Source organism: Eschrichtius robustus, chromosome 15 (genome assembly GCF_028021215.1).
Source record: "Eschrichtius robustus isolate mEscRob2 chromosome 15, mEscRob2.pri, whole genome shotgun sequence".
In the NCBI taxonomy this organism is placed as follows: domain Eukaryota; kingdom Metazoa; phylum Chordata; class Mammalia; order Artiodactyla; family Eschrichtiidae; genus Eschrichtius; species Eschrichtius robustus.
Window position 1 is genome coordinate 81,589,006 of NC_090838.1, and position 21,564 is coordinate 81,610,569.

Here is a 21,564-nt window from a genome sequence, read left to right on the forward strand (position 1 = left end):
CGCCCCCACCCCCCCGCCGCATTTTCTCTCTGTTGTACTTTGTGCTCAAAGAGTTTAACTCTGATAATTTCATTTCTTTTTTTTTTTTTTGGCTGCGCCACGTGACTTGCAGGATCTTAGTTTCCCGACCAGGGATGGAACCCGTGCCCCGCCGCAGTAGAAGCTCAGGGTCCTAACCACTGGACTGGCAGGGAATTCCTGATAATTTCATTTCTTAACTCTATGCCCCCTAACCTAAGTGCCACATTTCTACCTTTTACGGGAGACTAGCTAGCCCTTAGATTCTCCACCATGACCTCAGTTCAGAAGGGTCCAGACACACCTCCTTCCAGGGCAATGGAAACCACGCTTCTTTCTCACCTTCGCTCTTTTACAGCCCTGACACCCAGCCTACAGCCAAGCCCCCCTACTTCAAGGTCCCCTTGAAACATACCCTGCTTTCACCTTCGGTTCCCCTGCAGCCCCCAGGCTGGCCCTCAACTGCCTCCTGATGACTCCAAACTCGCCCTGCACGCCCACCCTGCCCACAGCCCTCTTTTCTTCTCCAGCTTCATGTGGGTAAAGTCACCGTCCCCCGTCGCTGTTCCCTTGTGTCCACCACGCCACTCAGCAGTGGTGACACATTTATGGTCTCATTCCCTGGGGGTGCCCCTACCAGGCCGTCCACCCCGAGACAGCAGGATCTCATCCACGGTGCCTGGCAAAGTGGAGCATGGCACCACCTGACCCCACTCTGCTCTCTTCTCTCAATTTTCTTCTCAAAATGTCCTACTGTGAGACTGTTTCACATGCTCGACTTGAGTTAGTATGAAGATTACCAGTGTTTGCCTTGCTTCACCGTAAGTTATGAAAAACACACCTTGATTTCTCCTGCATCTTTCTCACAGCTCCTAGCAAAACACTAGGCACTTAAAAATGGCAGAATAATCCCATGAGCCTGAACACAAACCTCACTTAATGCACGAGGAAAAAAACAAAACAGGTGACTAGATTTGTGTCTGCATGTGCCCCCTGCCACCAAAGCAGAAAACGCATGGCCTGTTACTGCTTGACCTCGGGACGGCGGTGAGATGGAGAGGAAGCAAGAGGACAGGCCGCGGTGAAGAGCAGTGGGGACCAATGGTCACCGTGACAAGGCTTCCTCTCCCCGTCTGTCCTCCAACCAAAGTTCCTTCAAGGACCAATGGTCCTCTGTAGAGCTCAAACCCACTAAAAAGAAGACCTAGCCGGCCACCGGGTCTGGATGTGTCAGAGGGCAAGAGGAGGTCTAACGAATGTGCAAGTGGGTGCGGAAGACACACTCAGTCATCCCCTGACTCTGGGCAGTCACCACAAATTAATCCCAAATCTAGTCCATTTCACTCTAGCAACTTCCGCCACTGTTGCCTGGTTAGGCGTTATTTGCTATACCCCTCCCAGCAGGAATGGTTATTATTTGACACAGACACAAGTGATGTCACCCACCCATCTGTCCTCAGCAGACATTGCTAATCGATCATGTACTCTTTCCGGTGAAGCCCAGATAAAGCCTCAGGATCCCTTAACACAGTACTACAGGCAAGAACTAGCAGTCCCCCGAAAGTGAAGTATCACATGAAACCTGTCAGTTTGCAGTTACCAGACACAGAATGTTCCCTTCCTTTAGGGCAGTTCTCAAACTTTAGCACGCAGAGGAACCCTCTGCAGAGCTTATTAATATACAGATTCCTAGGTTCCATTCCCAGAGAGACTAATTCAGGGGTGGGGGCAGGGAGAGGGGAAGGAACGAATGTGCATTTCCTACCAGCTCCAGGGACGCTGCTGCTCTGAGGACCACCCTGTGAGCAGCCCTGTTCAGGGGCAGCAAACCACAACGGAGTTATAATTAAAGAGCGTTCTTCAAGCCCCGACATGTACCCAGAATTGCGCTGCATGCGTGGGATGGCCAAATGAAGTTTTATTCACGGTGTTCAGGCCCTAGGGAACACCCACGTCTGGGGGCAGCTTCCTCTGGGCGGGGGGCGGGGAGAGGGAAGGGGAGGCAGGAACTGCTCTCACAGCATTCCTGCATCGGCACTCACTGAAGCCACAGCCGACAGCCGGCAGCCACGGGGAGCCAACAGGAGCTGGCCGAGCCCCTGACCAAATCTGCCCATTACTCACAATTTTTGTCCCCTGAGGCTTAGGTGCCCCCATGGCTGGTGTCAGGAGCTGTTTGGCCACGGCTTCCCGCTGGGTTAGGTTCGAGGCGCTCAGGGCCGTGCGGCTGCCATCCTCGTTGATGACCATGGAGGCTCCTGGGTGCACACTGGGGCCGTTGATGACTGCCTGCCTCAGTTCCTGAACGTTCCAGGGGGTGACTGGCTGAGGGTAGGTCAGCTTTGTGGCAAACACCTGGAAACAAGGAGTGGATGTGAAAATTCAGGGGGGGCAGAAAGGTTACATGGACCCCCAGATCCGACTCAACAGGCTGTGTTACTTTTTCCCTAAGATGCAGAGGTTCTCTCTGAGCCAAGAAGGTCGTCCTTCAGCAAGTAAAGCAGCATCCTCCCTGTCTTTTCCACATTTTTCCAGACTCGCTCCCTTAAGGAAAGAGACTGGGTCTTCTTTTCTAGCAGAGTCTGCTCAAAGAGAGTAATCTGAGTGTTGCAGTTTATACAGTAGAATTTTTTTTAACCCATTTAAAAATTTCACCATTTCCTGGTCTGCCAATACACTCATTTAGTCCCAAAAGACGGAAAATAGCATGGAACCCTAGCTTGAGAGAGACAGCAGATACCCGCCCTCAAGTACCACCTTCTCCCGCCAACACTTCCCCCACGCCCCCAGCAGCCATCACTAATTGATGGTGGCCCATGCCCTGAGACCAGACATGCCACCCAAATCTCTTTACCTGGCCTGAGATGAAACTGATTTGGTCTCCTGATACATGAGAAAACTCAGGGCTCCATTTGACACACAAGACCTGCACCACACTCCAAGAAAAATGAATTCCCTGGTTAAGCGAGTTCTGAGCTACTGAATATTAAAACCCTTTGATGCTTCCAGAGGCACGTATAACTACATTAGCGACTCTGAGAAGTCCCAGGTAAAGAAACTTGCTAAATGCTGGCCAGGTCTCGACGTGAGTGGCTCTGTGTGAGAGGCCCTCCCCGCCCCGTGGCCCACTCCACTTCTGCCAATGCACTGGCCACTGCCTGACAGAGTGTATATGTACAGACAGTGCCCGACTTAGGATTCTGGGGGCTTTACGATGGTGCAAAAGCAATACGTGTTCAGTAGAAACTGTACTCCCCATTTTGAATGTAGATCTCTTCCTGGGCTACTGAAACGTTGTACGATACTCTCCTGAAGCAGGGCGGGGCAGCAAGCTGCAGCTGGCAGTCAGCCCTGTGATCACGAGGGTTAATAACCCATATACTCAGAGCCGTCCTGTTGTTCACTTCCAGGACAGTATTCAATAACTTAACAAGAGATATTCAACACTTCCTTATAAAATAGGCTTTGAATTAGATGATTTTGCCCAACTGTAGGCTCACATAAGCGTTCTGAGCACATTTAAGGTAGGTTAGACCTAAGCTGTGCTGCTCAGTAGGTTAGGTCCGCTAAATGCATTTTCGACCCACGGCATTTTCAACTTACGATAGGTTTACAGGGATATAACCCCATCATAAGTCGAGGAAGATCTATACTTGTGTATCTGTTGATGCGTCTCCACTGCTGGAATGTAAGCCTCGCAGGGGCCATGTAAGCCTCGCAGGGGACATGCTAAGTCTGTCTGGTTCCCTGCTGGGTCTCTAGCTTATTTCCCAGACTTCACCTCCTCTGCTTCTGTTAACACCTGTCCACAATGCTAGACGGGAAGGGCGTGCCACAAGGGACCAAGAGGCAGCTTCACACACCCTGCTCCTCACAGCTATCCTGCGAGTAACACCCCAGGCCACCATGGCCCTGAGGCTTGGGGCAGGCTGGAGATAGGCAGAGGGGGAAATTCAGAGTCCCTCCATTACCACATGAACCCGGATCCAAGAAAGAGAGGACCTTTGAAGGTGGAAAGAGGAGCAACTCTAAAGGTCTCTCCCACAGCCGGGGACCCTGGAGGCACCATGAGGCCAAAGCCAAAAGGGGCAGCCTCTGCCCTCTGTCCAAAGAGAGCAACAAACAGGTCTCCTCCCAGGGCCTCGGACTCTGGAACTTCCCAATGCCTTTCCCTGACACCCGACCCAGCTTCCAGATGCAAAGACCCCTGGTTCCCAGGAGGCCATGGGCATCGGACTGGGCGTTCTCTGACTCTTGTCCCCTCACACAAGAGCCCTTGCCCAGGAAGCCCATGTGTGCCCGAGGGAGGAGGCGGCAGCAGGTGGGAGGCCATCGGAACACTTGAGCTCTGCTCTCTGCTCCTCCCCAGTCCTCCCCAGAGAGCGGCAGGGGGACCGTGCACAGGGAAATGAGCCTCTCCGTGGAGGGAATTAAACCATCTTCTATTACGGACCTCAAGGCCCATGAAGGAGGAAGCCGATTAAGGGGCCGCTGCTAACGAGCACCACAGCTTGACGTGGTGGGGGAGTGAGACAAGGAGGCTGGCTCCTGGAGGAAACACTAATGGGCGGATGGGGCAAACCGCCTACCCCTGCGGATCTGGGAGGATGGGCGATGCCCGCTCTCTGGGGCTCCTCCACGGCCTGACTCCTGATGCCGGCAGGTACACGGGACAGAGAACCCCCCTTCCCTCCTCCTCATCTCTGTCATGTATTCAATCTCACTAGGAAGGCTTAAAGCTTAGGCCTAGACAGGCAGGAAGAAGCTAGGCGGGAGGGATGTGCACCCTGGTGGCCCGGGAGGTGGGTCTTCCCTGTGGGTAGAGGGTATCTGGAGACCTGGCAGGGAGTGAGAGCAACGCTACCCCAGGGCCTCAGGGTCCCCGCCGAACAGCTGGTCCGGGAAGAGGCAGAGGCTGTCCCCACCCAAGCCACTGCAGTCGGCCACATGCCTTCTCCCCAGCCCTCCTCGCCACTCCCATCCGCCACCTAACAGCACACACCATGGGAATTCCAATTTCATTGGTGTTGATGTACATGTCGGGGCAGATGACTGAGCGGGCTGCGTAGTCTACTCGCTTTCCCATCATGTGCTTCCGGAATAAACCATCCTTCTTCTCCAGGATCTTTATGGGGAAAAAAGTCCACAGAAAGCATTAAAAAAAATCAAGTATGTTTATCATTTTCTTCCTTCAAGACAAACATGTTTCTTATTTAACCCCTTTGGCTAGCAATGGGGATCCAACTTACTGCTCACCTGTCTAATGCCAGGGTACTTTTCCATCATTAGTTTGTCCATCTCACTATCAAACACAATATTGACGTGGCTCTGAAGGCGAATCCAAATGTTGTAAAGTTTGTCTGTGAGGGACTGGCCTGGAAGTAGACTCAAAAAGGACCGGTCCATAGCGATCGAAAGGTCTTTTTCCTGGCCAAGACACAAGCAAGAAAACAGGTGTGATGGAAGAACCTCAAAAAGGCCAGGCCTGGTTCCATTTTTCTTTCTTACTAGAGCTCTGACAAATGATGAGCTCTGGAGTCTGCCTTTATGTCTTTTGAACTTGACAGATCAGCGACAAAAGTGCTCCTAAATCTATCTTGTCCATATACAATCTATCTTGTCCAAAACATCAGCCCCACTACCTATTTACCAGCCCGTCTCTTTCTGGGAGTAAAATGAACTCAAATTTCTAAGAAGTCTCCTTTCTTTCCTTTTAAATTGACACACAATTATTATCTCACAGTTTCTGAGAGTCAGGAATCTGGGTACAGCTTAACTGGGTTCTCTGCTTCAGTCTCCCCCGGGTCACAATAAAGGAGTCAGCCAGGGCTAGGGTCTCATCTGAAGGTTCAACTGGGGGAGGACCCACTTCTAAGCTGACATGGCTGTTGGCAGGATTCAGTTCCTTGAGGACTACTGGACCAAGGGCCTCAGTTTCTAGTTGGTTGTTGGCCAGAAGCCACCTTCAATTATTTGCTGCATGGGCTTCTCCAACATGGTAGCTTATTCCCTCAAAGTGTGCAAGCCAAGAAGGTAATGGATGTATCTGCTAGGAGCAGCTGAAGTCCCTTAGTATCTAATTCTTAAGGCAACCCTAGAAATTATTCCCATATCAATACTCTTCTTATGTAGCTCTGTTATCCTGCAAGATAACTGATTCTAATATGGAGTTTCGGCTTTATTTATGTTTTGGAAAAACTTAATCCAAAGCACTCATAAAAATGCAGGTGAAGTAATTTCTTAAAAGGAAAAATGTTTACCTTATGATTTCCTGTGCCATCAATTAAGATCAAGGCTATGTCAAGTTACTGGCTGATCTCCAGGCCTCACTGAAATATTTAACCAATCCTTTCAATATTTCTGTCCCTGGCTCTGCCTCTTCCTCTTCTCCCACACCTGCCCAGGTGACAGGCCTTAAGGCAGTAAGCTGCCCTAGAGCACCACCTACTGACACTGTCTGGTCTCATGGGGCTGGGTATGACACAGGAGAGAGACATATGGTCCTTTGTCCCAGTGCGGGTCAGATGAGAGAAGAAAGCTGCCAGCACTGAGGGGAGGGAAAGCGGAGGGTGGGGGAGACCCAGTAAATGAGAATGTCTTGGAACCCATTAGTGATAAAGTGGGCTTGTCCTCAATCCTGAGGAATAGAAGGGTCTTCTCAGTTACAGAGAGGACAGGTATATTTTCTGTTCTGGCAGAGGGAGCCTCACAGGGAGAGATGGTCACCTACATGATGACAGAGGCCCTGTCAGACTAACTCACTTCTCATGGCAGCACCTGACTCAGGGCCGTGTGACTACTTGCGAAATGAGTGAGACCCTGTCTCACTTGTACATTCTCAGTGCCTGGAGCGGCGCTAGCCCACCCACACAAGGCATTCACGATTCGTGAGAGGGCCGCCATGGGAATGGGATGTTGGGAGCAAGCGTGGGAAGAAACAACACACCCTATTAATCAGATGGAAAGAGGGCACTGTGACTTCAGGTAGTAAGGACCTCAGGAATCAGAGAGGATACTGTTCATTTCTGCAGAGATTTAGCTTTTTCTCTTGGACAAAAGGCTGCCCTAGTTTCAAGGGATATCAACGTAAAATCCTCAGCCCTGGTCACTGCAGCCGTCTATCCTAAGGCCTTCCCTCCGAAACTGAACTAGGACCTGCAGATGGCAGATTTCTCTAATACTGAGGATTTTTCAAAGCACATTTGCCCCAGCAGATCAGAAAACTTAAGCAAAACCAAAGAAACCCCAAGCAGAAAGGCCGAGTAACCCAGAGCATGGGTGTCCAGGACAGACAGTGGCGCCACCTGGTGACGGGCCTGTCCCAGCAGGGGAAGGGAGCCTGGAAGCCCTGACTATCTACTCAAGGCTGAGATGGTCCTTCCTATTTACATCCAGAGAGCATCTTAGAGCTGGGAAGGATGTCAGTGATCTCAGCAAACTTCCTGAGTGCCTGACTCATCTTTATACCCACCGAGGACCTGGCCCACTGAAGGGGCTCGGGAAATGTCTGCTGAAACAGGAAAACTGATTTCAGTTCCACCATTTACTGGAGAGTAAGCTGAGGCCCCAAATCTGACAGTCCTATTCTGGGAAATTCCTACAAATGACAACACTGTCTTCCTGACCCCAATGTTGGAGACCTTCCTGAGCCAAAACCAGAGCTGGGTGGCATGGGCTCTGGTACCATAACCCAGGAGGGACATTCTTAGAGCTGAGGGCAGCAGACTGGTGTTTCTAGAGCTGCCAGGGAGAGCAGGTGGCCCAGAACACACCACATATAAAATCCCACCACAGACCACATGCATTTTATAGTGGAGACGACCAAGAAGTTAAAGCAACTCAACCAAGGTCACCCCGGGCATGATCGCGGGGGCCACGCTCAGACTCACGCGTTCCCCCAGACATCGCCTGGTCCTCCCAAACCCACGGCTCACACACAGCTGTACAGAACTGCTAACAGGCATCTCCCAGGACCCAGAGCGTAGGGAGTCAGAACTACGACATCAGCTCCAAGGCGGCCCTGACCTCATCTGCGGCAGGTGCTGCCACCTCACTTGGCAGCTCCTGTTCTTGGGCCATCAACGCCAGAAGCTTTCGGATCAGAACCACATCCTTCATGACAGCCTGCAGGTTCACCGTCTGGCCGTTGGTAAACATCTGGTCCCCGAGGCGGCTGACGGGGCGATACCTGTAGGAGGACGCGTGGCATCAGTGGATGCTTAGCATGAAGGGCGTGTTCCTCAGCCTCCCGCCGGCCCCTATTCCACCCCCACGCTCAGAAAGAAACCCACATCCCTCCTGCACGCAGGAAGAACGGAAAGGAAAATGCTCCTACCACCTGCCACCTGGGAGTGGAACAGATGTGCTACTTCTCAGTGCCCTTGACCCTTCCATCATCCTCTCCCAGAGGTCATTATTCAATTGGTCCAGAAACCTTTGTCAGGTGAAATAAAGCCAATGAAAGGGCATTACCTTGAGGGTGGCACCACCAAGAAATCCAGAAAGAACATACTGGGATTGAATCTGGACTCCATGCCAACATCTTCCAGTCCCAGAAAAAGGTAATTCAGAAAGAATCCTGTGTTTGAAATAAACCAAAAGGATCATTTAAATCTATATGTAAGAGCATGGAAGGATGACCACAGAAATTTTACTGAGCGGGGAAAAAAAAAAAATCCCAGAACGTAGGACAATATGTAGAGTAAGATTACATTTGTCTTTATAAAAACTAATGAGCAAAAAAACATTCTCTGGGTGCTGTGAGCCTACACACAGGGGAGATGATGGGTTTAAAGACGGGTGCTACAGGGATGACAGTGCTCAGCCCAGGGGCTGAGATGGGCAAGGATGGGAAACAAAAACTTTCACGTGCTTCTGGTTACCTTCCTGGATCATTAGACTCACACGCGCACGTGCACACACACACTTATTACTCTGGTATTTATAAGAAAACGTATTTGAAATAAACAAACAAAAATCAAATCAAAAAATAGTTAGCCTTCTTAAGATGGGTGGGATGGGGAGGGAGGTCCAAGAGGGAGGGGATATATGTACACATATAGCTGTTTCAATTCATTGTACAGCAGAAACTAACACAACATTGTAAAGCAACTATACCCCAATTAAAACAACAACAACAACAACAACAACAACAAAAGGAAACAAAATAAAAAACCCTCCACATAGATGCTACCAAGATCGTCTATGGATCAAAGCTGTGTTTCAAGTGTCTGGTAACCTAAAAAAAAGCTACAGAGAGAATGAATAAAACATGTCAGGGCCAACAACACTCATACTAACTTGAGTGCTATTTTTTTTCTGACATCACTTATCCCTTTAGCGAGATTTTCATTTTTAAGTGCTTGTCATTACACAGCAGTTACATTCAGTGTTCCAGAACACACTCTCAGAGGGTGGGTGATATGTGGGCTTTTCTTATAAACTCAAAGACTAATGGAAGACTTTCCTATTTGTAGGGAATTAAAATGTATGAAAATCCTAATTTAAAAAAAACAGAGTTCATTTTTTGATTCACAGAAGGAATTCCCATAGACACCTTAAAAAAAAAAACCCCAACTTTTATTTATGGGCATTTAAAATAAAGTGAGTTACACTGCACCTTCGAGACTTATGTCAAACTGTATTAAGCGATGCCCACCTGCAGCTGTCATTTAACGACCAGGCTCAGTTACAGTAACTGTCAAGTTCATGCCTTCCCCACATTACAAGGCGTCAGCAACAATGTACCCTGAAGCCTGCCCCAAACCTACTGTTCGATTTCAGGAGACATCTACAAGAATCACAATTTTGAGAACATAAAAATAAAAAGGCAGGGTAAAGGAGTCCAGGAAAGCAAAGGGCTATTTCTTTAGGCTGGTACAGCACCTTCATTTTTCCAAAGAGCCGTGAGATGTTCTTGAGCGCTGGTGGGTGTCAAGTATCCTCGTTTTCCCATCTGAGCGTCCTCAATTCCTGGAGCCGAAGAGGGGAATCAGAACACAGTAAGTTAATTACAGGCACTCCCTCCTTAATGGGATTTATCAATTCTTTTCCCCACCCTGCCAAGCCTGCAATCTGACCACAAAAATCAATCTCTAGGACAGCATACTCTCTGCTCTGAATTTTTCCCCCTTAATCTAATTTCTAAAGTAATGAAAACCATGTAACTAGTGTATGAAATCTAAAAAAGTAGAGCCAAAAGAAAAAAAAAAATCACCCACGATTTCATCATGTTAACACTATTACCACTTTTATATATTCTTTTCTGGTCCTTCGGTTTATACAGTTTTAGATCATTATAATCTCAGGTGTGGATTTATTTTGTACTACTTTGCTCATTTAGTGTCATATTGTGAGCATTTCTGCATGTTGCCCCCTATAGCTTTTGTCTCACCCTCATTTTTTTTTTTTTTTTTTTACCCAGACTGAAACCTAGTCCTTTATCTGTATTTTGTCTGTTTTCCCAAGAGATGTCACTGTTCCAGAAAATAACTTAAATATTCTTGGAGTGGAGGCAGTCTCTCTCTTCCTAGTGGGATGTCTTCTTGGCTTCTTTTCCCAAACTTGGCATCGAGACCGAGACCCAAGAACACAAGCACAGTGCCCACCCACCGCATGGGGCTGATGGGGTTGGCGAAGAGGATAACGGAGGCCAAAATGGTGAAGAACTTTCGAGTTGTGGTGATCATGGAGCAGGTCAGGGGACCAAAATACACAACTGTCATGAAGATGAAGCTCTGACCCAGGGCACTGGTCAGGCCAATCACCATCATTTTTAATGGCTGCATGATATTCCTCTGAGAGGATGTTTCCTGAGTAACTGAACCACACTGTAATAGTTGGATATATGAGCTGATCCCAATCTTTTTACTATTATTATAAGTTACACTGTGATACACAGCTTTATGCACATGGCTTTTACCAGAAAGTTTCACAGCAGAGTTATGGAGAAATGAGGATGAACATTTTTATGGGTAAACGTATATTCAATTTCTTCTTACAAATATCTTGCTGGTGTGTCAGAAGTAGATTGATTTTGGTTTCTCAGATTAAGCAAGATGACTCTGGGATACTGTTTATCAGCTATACCCGGAGTAAGACAGAAAAATCACACTTGGGGCTGCCATTCAGGAGGTGTGGCCCCAAGCACTTAGATGATTAACAAAGATAAGTAAGCAATGTGACACTCTACGTTCAAAACTATCAACTTCTTTTGGAATACATTCACTGAAATTAAATATTGCTTGGGAATTCCCTGGAGGTCCAGTGGTTAGGACTCTGCACTCTCACTGCTGAGGGCCCAGGTTCGATCCCTGGTCAGGGAACTAAGATCCCACAACCTGCACGGGGTGGCCAAAAAAATTTTTTTTAATTGCTCAGTATTCTTTTTTAATGTACTTATCAGGGCAGGAACTGTGTCTTGTCTGTGTTCCTAACACCTAACAGTATCTAGGACCCAGCAGATACTAAATTTTCACTGGCTTGAACACACATGTTCGAAATATCGTAAGATAATCTATATTTAAAAAACCCTACTCTTCTGCTTTTTTCCACATTTGTAAAATCCAGCTTCATTCCACCTCCAATTCTCTAGTTGGTTTCTTTACCAACTGCAGAAGACACGTCACTGAAAGTTTTTAGAGAAATCTGTAACTTGGATAACAATTAATAGATGTACCATAATTTAATTACTTCTATTAACAGGCACTGTAGTCATTTCCAATTTTAAACAACTTCATACTGTGGGCATGCCTAGTTCTTAGGATAAAATCATTAAAGTGGAATTGCTCGGTCAAGATGTTACACGTCTAAAATTTTGATTCCTATAAAAGCAAAACATTTCAACCAATTAATGCAATTGAAGGAAGTGTGGGGAATGCAATGAAGAGAGGCTCTGACCTTCAGGGATAAACCACAGAGTTAGAAAGCTACATGCGTTCAGTGGGGAGAAAAGACCCCATTAACCTAAAGAACCACTTTGCGGGCACTTCTGGAAAGAACCTCTCTCTTACTAAACTGGCTTGATGCGCTGAGGCAGATGAGTTGCATCTGGCAGTGCTCTCCAGCCCCCGACCCAGGGCTGCCAGTGCAGAAAGTGACCCCACCACAGTTTAGTCACAGACTAAAGCAGACCGGGGCTGTTCACTCACTGGGTTTGAGTCAGAAGAGACCTGTGGGATGACACCTCCTCACATGGACTGCACCCTTCCTAACGGGACACTTTTGTAGCCTGCAAAAAATGAAATCTGGGGCTTCCCTGGTGGAGCAGTGGTTGAGAATCTGCCTGCCAATGCAGGAGACACGGGTTCAAGCCCCGGTCTGGGAGGATCCCACGTGCCGCGGAGCAACTAGGCCCGTGAGCCACAACTACTGAGCCTGCGCGTCGGGAGCCTGTGCTCCGCAACAAGAGAGGCCGTGATGGTGAGAGGCCCGCGCACCACGATGAAGAGTGGCCCCCACTTGCCGCAACTGGAGAAAGCCCTAGCACAGAAACGAAGACCCAACACAGCCAAAAATAAATAAATAAATAAACCCAAAGTTTAAAAAAAAAAAAAAAATGAAATCTGCCTCGATGGGACCTCAGAACAGCCCTAATGTGTGTTTCGTTTAGCTCTAAGAGCTGCCATGTCGAAAACAAATGTCAGGAAGTCAAATAACTTGGGGAAGACTAGATCACAGTGGGTGGAGCACCTCGGCTTTAAGAATTCTCATTTGAAAATGCTAGCATCGTGGGGCTTGAGGAACACTCTGGAGTGAACGTGAATTTCACGAGCTTATGGTGCCCCTCGTGGGATCACCAGTACGTGGGGATCACTGAGGCACCGGCCTCACTGCCTGGCCCCCTTTGATACCAGGAACGTGGCCAGATCCTTGCTCCTAATGCTCACCTGCCTCCACATCACCTCCCCCTGGAGTTACTGACCTGCGTCACCCACAGCCTCCCCCAAGAGCAGAGGCCACTAGGTCAGGTCTCCACTTTGGCACTGGACTCGGCCAGAGGCAGGGTCCTGGGCACAAGGCTGAGTGCCCAACAGGTAAATGTCTGCTAAATACTAAAAACCCAATCCAAAAACTATGGAAGACTACGGCTGACTTGTTTCTAATGCACAGAATTTTGGGTGGCACCATCATATTCTCATAGCTGCAGTGAAGATTACTTCAAAGAATGGATTTGACAAAGGCACTGAAAGGCTACCTAACTTTTAGATATTTGCCCCAAAGAAATAGTTATCCTCTAGATTTCTGACCATCTTTGTTCTCAATCTATGAACATTTTCTAAGGTGCCCTAAGGGCTAGAGCAGCAATTTCCAACCTTAAAAATTATTTTAAGGGCTATATATAGTGTAGAAAAATCCACCCTTGTGGTTGTTTACGGTTAACCCTTAAACAGGCTTTCTAAATGCACTGTGGTATACTGGATTGGATCCTGGAACATAAAAAGGGCATTACTGGATAAACTGGTGAAATTCAAATAAAGTCTGTAGTTCAGTTAATAGTGTACCAATGTTAATTTCTTAGTTTTGACAAATGCACCATGGTCATCTGAGATGTTACATTAGGGCAAACTGAGTGAAGAGTACACAGTAACTCTCTGTACCATGTCTGCAACCCTTCTATACGTCTAAAATTAGTCTAAAATAGAAGGTTTATTTAAAAAGTAATAATAAACACGTTTGCTATTGCTGTGGTCTCAATGTTTGTATTCCCTCAAGTTTCATGTGTTGAGATCCTAACCCCCCAAATGGTGGTGTGTTAGGAGGTCGGACCTTTGGGAGGTGATTAGGTCATGAAGGTGGAAGTCTCGTGACTGGGACTGGTGCCCTTATGAAGAGACCCCAATAGAGCTCCCTTGCCTCTTTCCACCATGTGAGGTTACAGGGAGTAGTTGGCTGTCATTGAGGAAGTGGGCCCTCACCAGACACCGAATGTGCCAGCACCACAACCCTGGACTTCCCAGCCTCCAGAACTGTGAGAAATAAATGTCTGTTGTTTATAAATGCCACTCGGTTTATGGTACTTTTGTTACAGTGGCCCAAACGGGTAAGGCAGTTACTTACTCCAGGCCTTGCCATAGTCCTCAGTGCAAAAGACAGATTATGCAACTCCAGGAAGAGAACTTATTTCCTTGCCTATTCTATGGTTCTTAACTCTGGAATAAGGTTTAGAGACAATATACTACAGACTTTCGCACATGAAATTTCCTCAACTCTGGGCCAAAAGTTCTGTTGCTGCCACTATATAGAGATGGAAACCTAAGGTCCAAGAAGTGACCTTCTCTAAGCCCCTCAGAATAAGAAGCAGAATGAGGTGTCCATCACAGGTGATGCTTTTCCCGCCCTGGTACACTGACTGTATAACAAAAAACAAACGGTCAATATCTACAGAGCACATAAGACATAGCAGGCACTGGTCTCAGTACTTCAAATGGAACACCTTATTTAATCTTCACTTCAAAAGAAAAAACAAAAAGCACCTTTAAACAAACTTACAACTACAAAAATGAAAAAGCAGGAGTACCAAGTCTCGCAAATTTCTTCCCAGGTACCCCCAAGGGCAGAGCAGAGTTACTCCAGGGATCTGAGAGGTCAGGAGCAGCCTGCAGGAGGCGCTAACAGTCTTTGGCTGCTCACAGTTTTTCTTTAAATTCACCTACATTTTACTTCAAAATAAATCCACACTTGTTTGACAACAAAATGGTGTGAAATGTTTTCCAGGTAAATTTCTTAACTTCTTCCTCAAAAATCTTTCAGAAAACCAACCACCTGTGGCAAGAGGTGCGTCATTCAGCGTGTGAGGGGCTGCCTCGCCCTGCAGCCCAGCCGTCAGTTCTGCGCCAGAGGCCGGGGCTGGGAGCTCGCCAGGATGCCCACTGGCCCTAAGAGCCTGGACACCTGCCATCTGCTGGCCCACCACAAATGTGCAGCTGAGAAACACGTGGTGCGGAGGACCAGGGATCCCCAAGGCTCGGGACACGTCTGATGGCCACACATGAAAGACAAGCCGAGGGCCTCCTAGGGCCCGGCCTGCTTACCCTGGGGCTTAGTGTCCTTCTGGTCAGCTTTCCTGTGCACCATGGCCGGATACGTGATTGTCAGTTTGCTGTTGTGCTCCTTTCGGACAACTGACCGCCCGGTTCTAGACACGAGGACAGTTTGGAGGAGAGAAAAAAAACCGAACAATGTGAAATCTAAAATATGACACATATGAACATATCTATGAAACAGAAACAGACTCACAGATATAGAGAACAGGCTTGTGGTTGCCAAGGAGAATGGCAGGTGGGGGAGGGAAGGATTGGGAGTTTGGGATTAGCAGATGCAAACTATTATATATAAGATGGGTAAACAGCACAGGGAACTATATTCAATATCCTGTGATAAACCATAATGGAAAAAATATGAAAAGGAATATATATATATATATATGTATAACTGAATCACTCTGCTATGTAGCAGAAGTTTATATAACATTGTAAATCAACCATACTTTAATAAAATTTAAAAAAACAACAGAGGGGAAGGCACTCACTTGCAGTGGGGACATCGCTTAGAAGTCATATGTGTCTTCCAGAAGAAAGCAATGAGCTTGCTCCTGCTCTCACAGACATTTTTTACCTATTAAAAAAAGGCAAGGAAACTCAAGAGTGGCATTCTGAAGAGAATCCAGTAGGTATTCATTTTGTGGTTTTCACCTTTTTTTGAAAAACCAGAGGAAGCCACCCCTTTCTTAAAATTTCCCACAGAACCCTAATACAGCCAAACGCTACCAATCACCGAGCGACTTCTTTCCTTAAGTTCCCTCATTCATAATATGGGAATGAGAATAATAACCACCTTACCAAGCTGTTACTAAGATAAAGACATCATGACTGCAGTGGGGGGGTTTGGAATACAGCAAGGATCAATAAATGCTACCTTAATTTAAAAACAAACCTGGACTTCCCTGGTGACGCAGTGGTTGGGAATCTGCCTGCCAGTGCAGGGGACACAGGTTCGAGCCCTGGTCCGGGAGGATCCCGCATGCCGCGGAGCAACTAAGCCCGTGCACCACAACTGCTGAGCCCGCGCTCTAGAGCCCGCAAGCCACAACTACTGAGCCCGCATGCCACAACTGCTGAAGCCCGCGTGCCTGGAGCCCATGCTCTGCAGCACGAGAAGCCACCACAATGAGAAGCCCGCGCACCGCAACGAAGAGTGGCCCTCACTCGCCACAACTGGAGGGGGCCCACGCGCAGCAACGAAGACCCAATGCAGCCAAAAATAAATAAATAAATAAATTTAAAATAAATAAATAAATAAAACAAACCTCTCTGGGGACTTCCCTGGTGGTCCAGTGGCTAAGGTTCCATGCTCCCAATGCAGGGGGCCCGGGTTTGATTCCTGGTCAGGGATCTAGATCCCACATGCCGTGACTAAGAGTTTGCATGCCACAACTAAGAGTCCACATGCCACAACTAAGGATCCCGCATGCCACTACGATGATCCCACGTGCCGCAACTAAGACCCGGCGCAGCCAAATAAATACATAAATACTAAAAAAAAAAAAAAAAGAAACCTCTCTGGATGCAGCTGCTGCCTCCCTTGAATGGACCTCAAAGTTCCAAGGGAAGGCACATCCACAGTTAAGCTACACTAGTGGTTCTGAACTGGCTGCAAATGAGACCCACCCGGGGGGCTTCTGTACCCTCCCCTGGGGCCCTACCCTAGACCAATTAAATCAGAATCTCTGGTGTGAAACTTGGGCACAAGGTGAATCAGATCTCAAGATTAGCCCTGCAGGTTGATTACCTAGACCACTCATTCCCTGAACAAATTAACACTTACACAGGTGCGATGGCGGGGGACAGGGAGGCAGCAGTCATTCAGCAGTGTTGGAAGGAAAAAGAAGAACAGGGCGTGGGCCTCATTCTCCAAGTGAGACCGTAAGCCAGAGCATAAGCCTCACTGGATGCTGTACCCAAGCCACTAATTTCACCTAACCTTCTCCTCAGTCCTGCAGGCAGGCATCAAAGATGAGGACCCGGTGGCTCAGGGATGGTTATGTAACTTACAAGGTCAGAGGCCTCACGAGAGGCAGAGCTCGGATTCAAACTTTGGGAAGCTAAAGGATACGCAAAAGACAGTGCGGAGGCAACTGTGATAATTATGCTAAAAACCGAGTGTTTGGGAAACAGAGAGACAGGATAACTCACATGTGCGCCGTGGGATCCCAGGAGGTTGTTCTGTAGGATTTTGGTTGTATATCGTTCTAACTCTTCCTGAATTTCGAAGGCAGTAGGATCAGCATTTTCTTCCAGAAACTGGAAAACAAAGAAAAAAACTGTATGATCAAAGTAAAGCAAGTGTATGATGCACAGCACCAGGGGGCAGCCTCTCCAAGGATGGGAGAGTTTTGTTTGAGGGGAGAGAAAGAAACTTCATGGCTGCTGCGGTGCATTTCCAAAACAGTTTGGCCACACTGCTGTTAAAAACATAAAATAAAAATAAAAATTTAGACTATTCTGCTTCCAGTAGTGGTCGGCTAGATTATTCAGACCAAACCAAAAAGTGAAAAGAACCAAGACAGGATAAAATATTTTTAAAAATGTAAAGCTCCGAAGAACTGACAGGACAGTGAGGGATAACCGAGGCCAAACTGAAGGGAAAATGGGAATCCAGGTCAAAGAGCACAGGGGCCAAGGCTGCTCTGAGGCAGGGATGCCGCACTGCACGGCTCTCGGGCAACCCTCAGGGTAGTTATGTCCCTCCGGGGAAGATGCTGACAGACTTGTGATGATCCCTGGAGCTGCACAACACGTTAGCCTGGCCTTGGAAACATTCTACAATCCAAAAATTTTGAACTTTTCATTTTGAAGGTCTTAAATGATAAAGCGGAGAGAAATGAAAGCCTAGAGTTAGTGCAAGGACAGGAATCTAACAGGATATCTTCCTGCCATATCGCACCCCACAAACACAGGAGGCTGGGGACCCTAAGGGCTATGTCCTTGGGAACTAGACCAGCCCTGAAACACAACCACCTGGCTTCCCATAGCCTGCAGTTCAGTCCAGCCTTGAACACGGACTACGATGGTCCCAGGCCACCAAGCGTATGGCAAAAGCAATAAGAACCCTCTCAGGAGGAAGGCAGCCAGCATCCCAGACCTCAGATTATTCCTACAAAGAATTTGCTAAGTACAATGACAAACTGTCAAAAATAAGCACACAAGGAGGATAAAGAGAGGGAGTTCCTGGAGACAAGGACAATATCTTCTTTTAAGAAATTATTTATTTATTTATTTATGGCTGTGTTGGGTCTTCACTGCTGCGCACGGGCTTTCTCTAGTTGCGGCAAGCGGGGGCTACTCTTCACTGCGGTGCGTGGGCTTTTCATTGAGGTGGCTTCTCTTGTTGCGGAGCACAGGCTCTAGGCGTGAGGGCTTCAGTAGTGGTGGCACACGGGCTCTAGAGCGCAGGCTCAGTAGTTGTGGCGCACGGGCTTAGTTGCTCCGTGGCATGTGGGATCTTCCTGGACCAGGGCTCGAACCCGTGTCTCCTGCACTGGCAGGCAGATTCTTAACCACTCTGCCACCAGGGAAGTCCTTTAATTATTCTTATGGCTTCATGTTTTCACACCTAGCTATTTGTACTCAGTCACAAGACTTAAAGCTCAAGCATTCTGGTGACTATTCTTAGGGGCCACACACAAATAGCTCTTGTACCCACCACTCTGGCTTGCCTGATTGCCATGACAGCCACTACCCACTTACCCTGTACAGAATTCTCTCCAGCTCGTACACTGCTTGTAGGGCCCCGACTTCCAGAACTCTCAGCTGGCAGAGCAGCAGGTGAATCACAGCCCGGGGGCAAGTCAGCATGTGACAGTTTAAACAGGAACCCCGGAGCAGCAGGTAGAGTTTCTGAAGAGAGGGAATAAAAGAGACAGGATATTAGAAAGTGACGTAGCAGTCAAAGTGATTTTCAATGTAATACATACTTACGATTTTTGTTTTTATGTTGTCAGTTTACTCCTTTAAGAATTCCACTTCACCCTATGTACCTGGAAAGCCCTTCTTCACCTTAAGAACTTGATAAATATTCCTCTATATTTTCTCTTATGATTTCATTTTAATCCATTAATACTAGAAATTTACTTTGGGTCTGAGGTCGGAAACTACCTTTATTTTATTTAAATACTAAATTTAGTACTCATTTAAATACTGAAAACTTTTTTTAAAAAATATTTATTTATTTAGGCTACACCAGGTCTTAGTGGCAGGTGGGATCTTCACTGCTTCATGTTTAGTTGCAGCATGTGGGATCTAGATCCTCGACCAGGGTTCAAACCAGGGCCCCCTGCATTGGGAATGCAGAGTCTTACCCACTGGACCACCAGGGAAGTCCTAAATACTGAAAACTTTTAATTAAAATGTTTCATTTAAAATAATGTTTCAAATGTTTAGTATTTAACTAAGACAATTCTCTTCCCCTAATATGATTAACAGACAAAAATCATGTCCACGTACACTATCATCTGTGTTGCTTAAAACAAATCCCGGAGGCTGGGTTAACTGACTTAAGAAGCTGAAAGTGTTGAAGTAGGACTGCACAGTAACTTCATTCTCAGCTCAGTGCTGGGCCTTCTGGAGCTCTGCTCTTCCTGCCACTAAGCAAGAGCCCACAAATCCACCTGAAGGGCCCAGGGAGGCCTGGGGAATTCCGAAGTCCTCTATTGCCAGGGAAGCCCCACCCTCATTTCTGAAAGACATAAAGCCCTTAGAACAAAAGGTCTAGGGATGGATCTGAACGCTTTTCCCTCTGTGTAAACAGAATCCAGCTGTGGCTCTTCTCAGTGGGAATCAAACTGAAGTTCCTTTAGGCAGGGCTAGAGGCCAAGTTGAATGTACTGGATTTCGCTCCTCAAGGTTTTAAATGGCCAAGTAAACAGCACTTTCACTCAATGTGTCGGGAGCTGACCTCCTGAGACACCTGCCCTGGGGAGAGGGGTGGCACTCACAAATCCCACCCGCGCCCTGAGACCCACACGGCCAGGGTGGCCCAGGCCAGAATGTACCTCGAAGAGGAGAGGGTTGTACACAGTGAGCGGGAGCTCGATGTGGCCCAGGTGCCCGGAGCAGTTGCTGAAGTCCTGCACGCAGGTGGAGCACACCTCTTTGGAGTCTGCGGGGCCCAGAGCTAGATCGTACAGGCCGTTCACCGATGGGTTCCCCAGGCTATCTAGGTACCGAGGGTTTGTAATGGACTTAACGCTTAATTTCCTAGGAAGATAAAAAAGACCAGGTGAGACAAGGTTACCCAACTTCTAGGACATTTCCTCTTCGGCACTTACAAAGGGATGATTTTTTTTTTAATAAATTTATTTATTTATTGATTTATGGCTGTGTTGGGTCTTCGTTTCTGTGCGAGGGCTTTCTCTAGTTGCGGCGAGCAGGGGCCACTCTTCATCGCGGTGCGCGGGCCTCTCACTGTCGCGGCCTCTCTTGTTGCGGAGCACAAGCTCCAGACGCGCAGGCTCAGCAGTTGTGGCTCATGGGCTTAGTTGCTCCGCGGCATGTGGGATCTTCCCAGACCAGGGCTCGAACCCGTGTCCCCTGCATTGGCAGGCAGATTCTTAACCACTGCCCCACCAGGGAAGCCCCAAAGGGATGATTTAATGTTTGTGTCTTCAGATGTGCTGACGGCTCCAGAGGGCAGACTCGGTGTCTGCCTTGCTCCCCACTGCAGCTCAGCACGTAGCCCAGAGCCTGCACTCAACAGGTGCTCAATGAATATGTGCTGAACGAAGAGCAGTGAGTGGTAACATCTTTAAAACCCAGATTTAGTGCAAATCTTGCGCTAACCGAACACACTGGCCAACTTTATACAAAGAAGTACCGACTTACACGCCAAACGCATCATAAGCAGCATTTAGTCTGACTTGAACCCTCTGAGATGGGCATCACTATATGCGTTTTTCAGAGGAGGAAACAGGCTCAGAGTGGTTAGTGATTTAATTCAGGTGACAAAGCCCAGAATGGTGGGGGTGTGGTGAGATATGGACCAGACCTAACCCCAAACCCACAGAGTTCAACAAAGGGAATAATCCCAGTATGTAGGAACAGTGAATTGAGAAAAGTTAAACATAAATATGCAAACCTTTGAGAAGTATAACCTGCTTTACTAAAGGTTTCATTGCAGTATTTTATGTTTGGTTGAAAGCGGGCTCCCACAGGACACCTAACTACTTTTACCAAAATTACGTTCATGCCAAGTTTGCTTTTAAACTTTTTTTTTTTGTAAATTAGAAAATAAAGGTAATGAAATCCAAATCTCACAATGCAGAGAAAACCACTGTTAACAGACTTCTTTCTATGGATACATTTTTAAAAACGGTAACTGGGATCATTTGCTATTTCTAGCATTGCCTTTGTCATTTTCATTATGCATTAAGTGTTTTGAGGTCACTAAAAATTCTTTGGAAAGACTGGGTAATTAAGAATTACCCAATCTTTCATTATATGTCAATTAATATAATTCATTTAGCCAAACTCCACTATAAGTAAGCTCATG

At 47.3% G+C, this 21,564-nt stretch overlaps 1 protein-coding gene and 1 non-coding gene across 2 annotated transcripts in view; one reads left to right on the plus strand and one right to left on the minus strand.

Annotated features, from left to right (window-relative positions):
• The window catches only part of POLR1A (RNA polymerase I subunit A), a 76,717-nt gene that overhangs the window by 49,623 nt on the left and 5,530 nt on the right, over positions 1-21,564 (minus strand). The window contains exons 2-12 of the mRNA XM_068564331.1: positions 20,069-20,273; positions 18,765-18,914; positions 17,211-17,318; positions 15,548-15,633; positions 15,051-15,154; positions 9,904-9,990; positions 8,491-8,596; positions 8,044-8,206; positions 5,275-5,445; positions 5,021-5,143; positions 2,143-2,373 (exon numbers count right to left, since the gene is read on the minus strand). Coding sequence (XP_068420432.1) covers positions 2,143-2,373; positions 5,021-5,143; positions 5,275-5,445; positions 8,044-8,206; positions 8,491-8,596; positions 9,904-9,990; positions 15,051-15,154; positions 15,548-15,633; positions 17,211-17,318; positions 18,765-18,914; positions 20,069-20,273 — 1,534 coding nt within the window. The remainder of the gene's footprint in view (positions 1-2,142; positions 2,374-5,020; positions 5,144-5,274; positions 5,446-8,043; positions 8,207-8,490; positions 8,597-9,903; positions 9,991-15,050; positions 15,155-15,547; positions 15,634-17,210; positions 17,319-18,764; positions 18,915-20,068; positions 20,274-21,564) is intronic.
• TRNAE-CUC (transfer RNA glutamic acid (anticodon CUC)) lies at positions 11,270-11,342 on the plus strand. Its single transcript has one exon. It is a non-coding gene; the product is annotated as a tRNA-Glu (tRNA).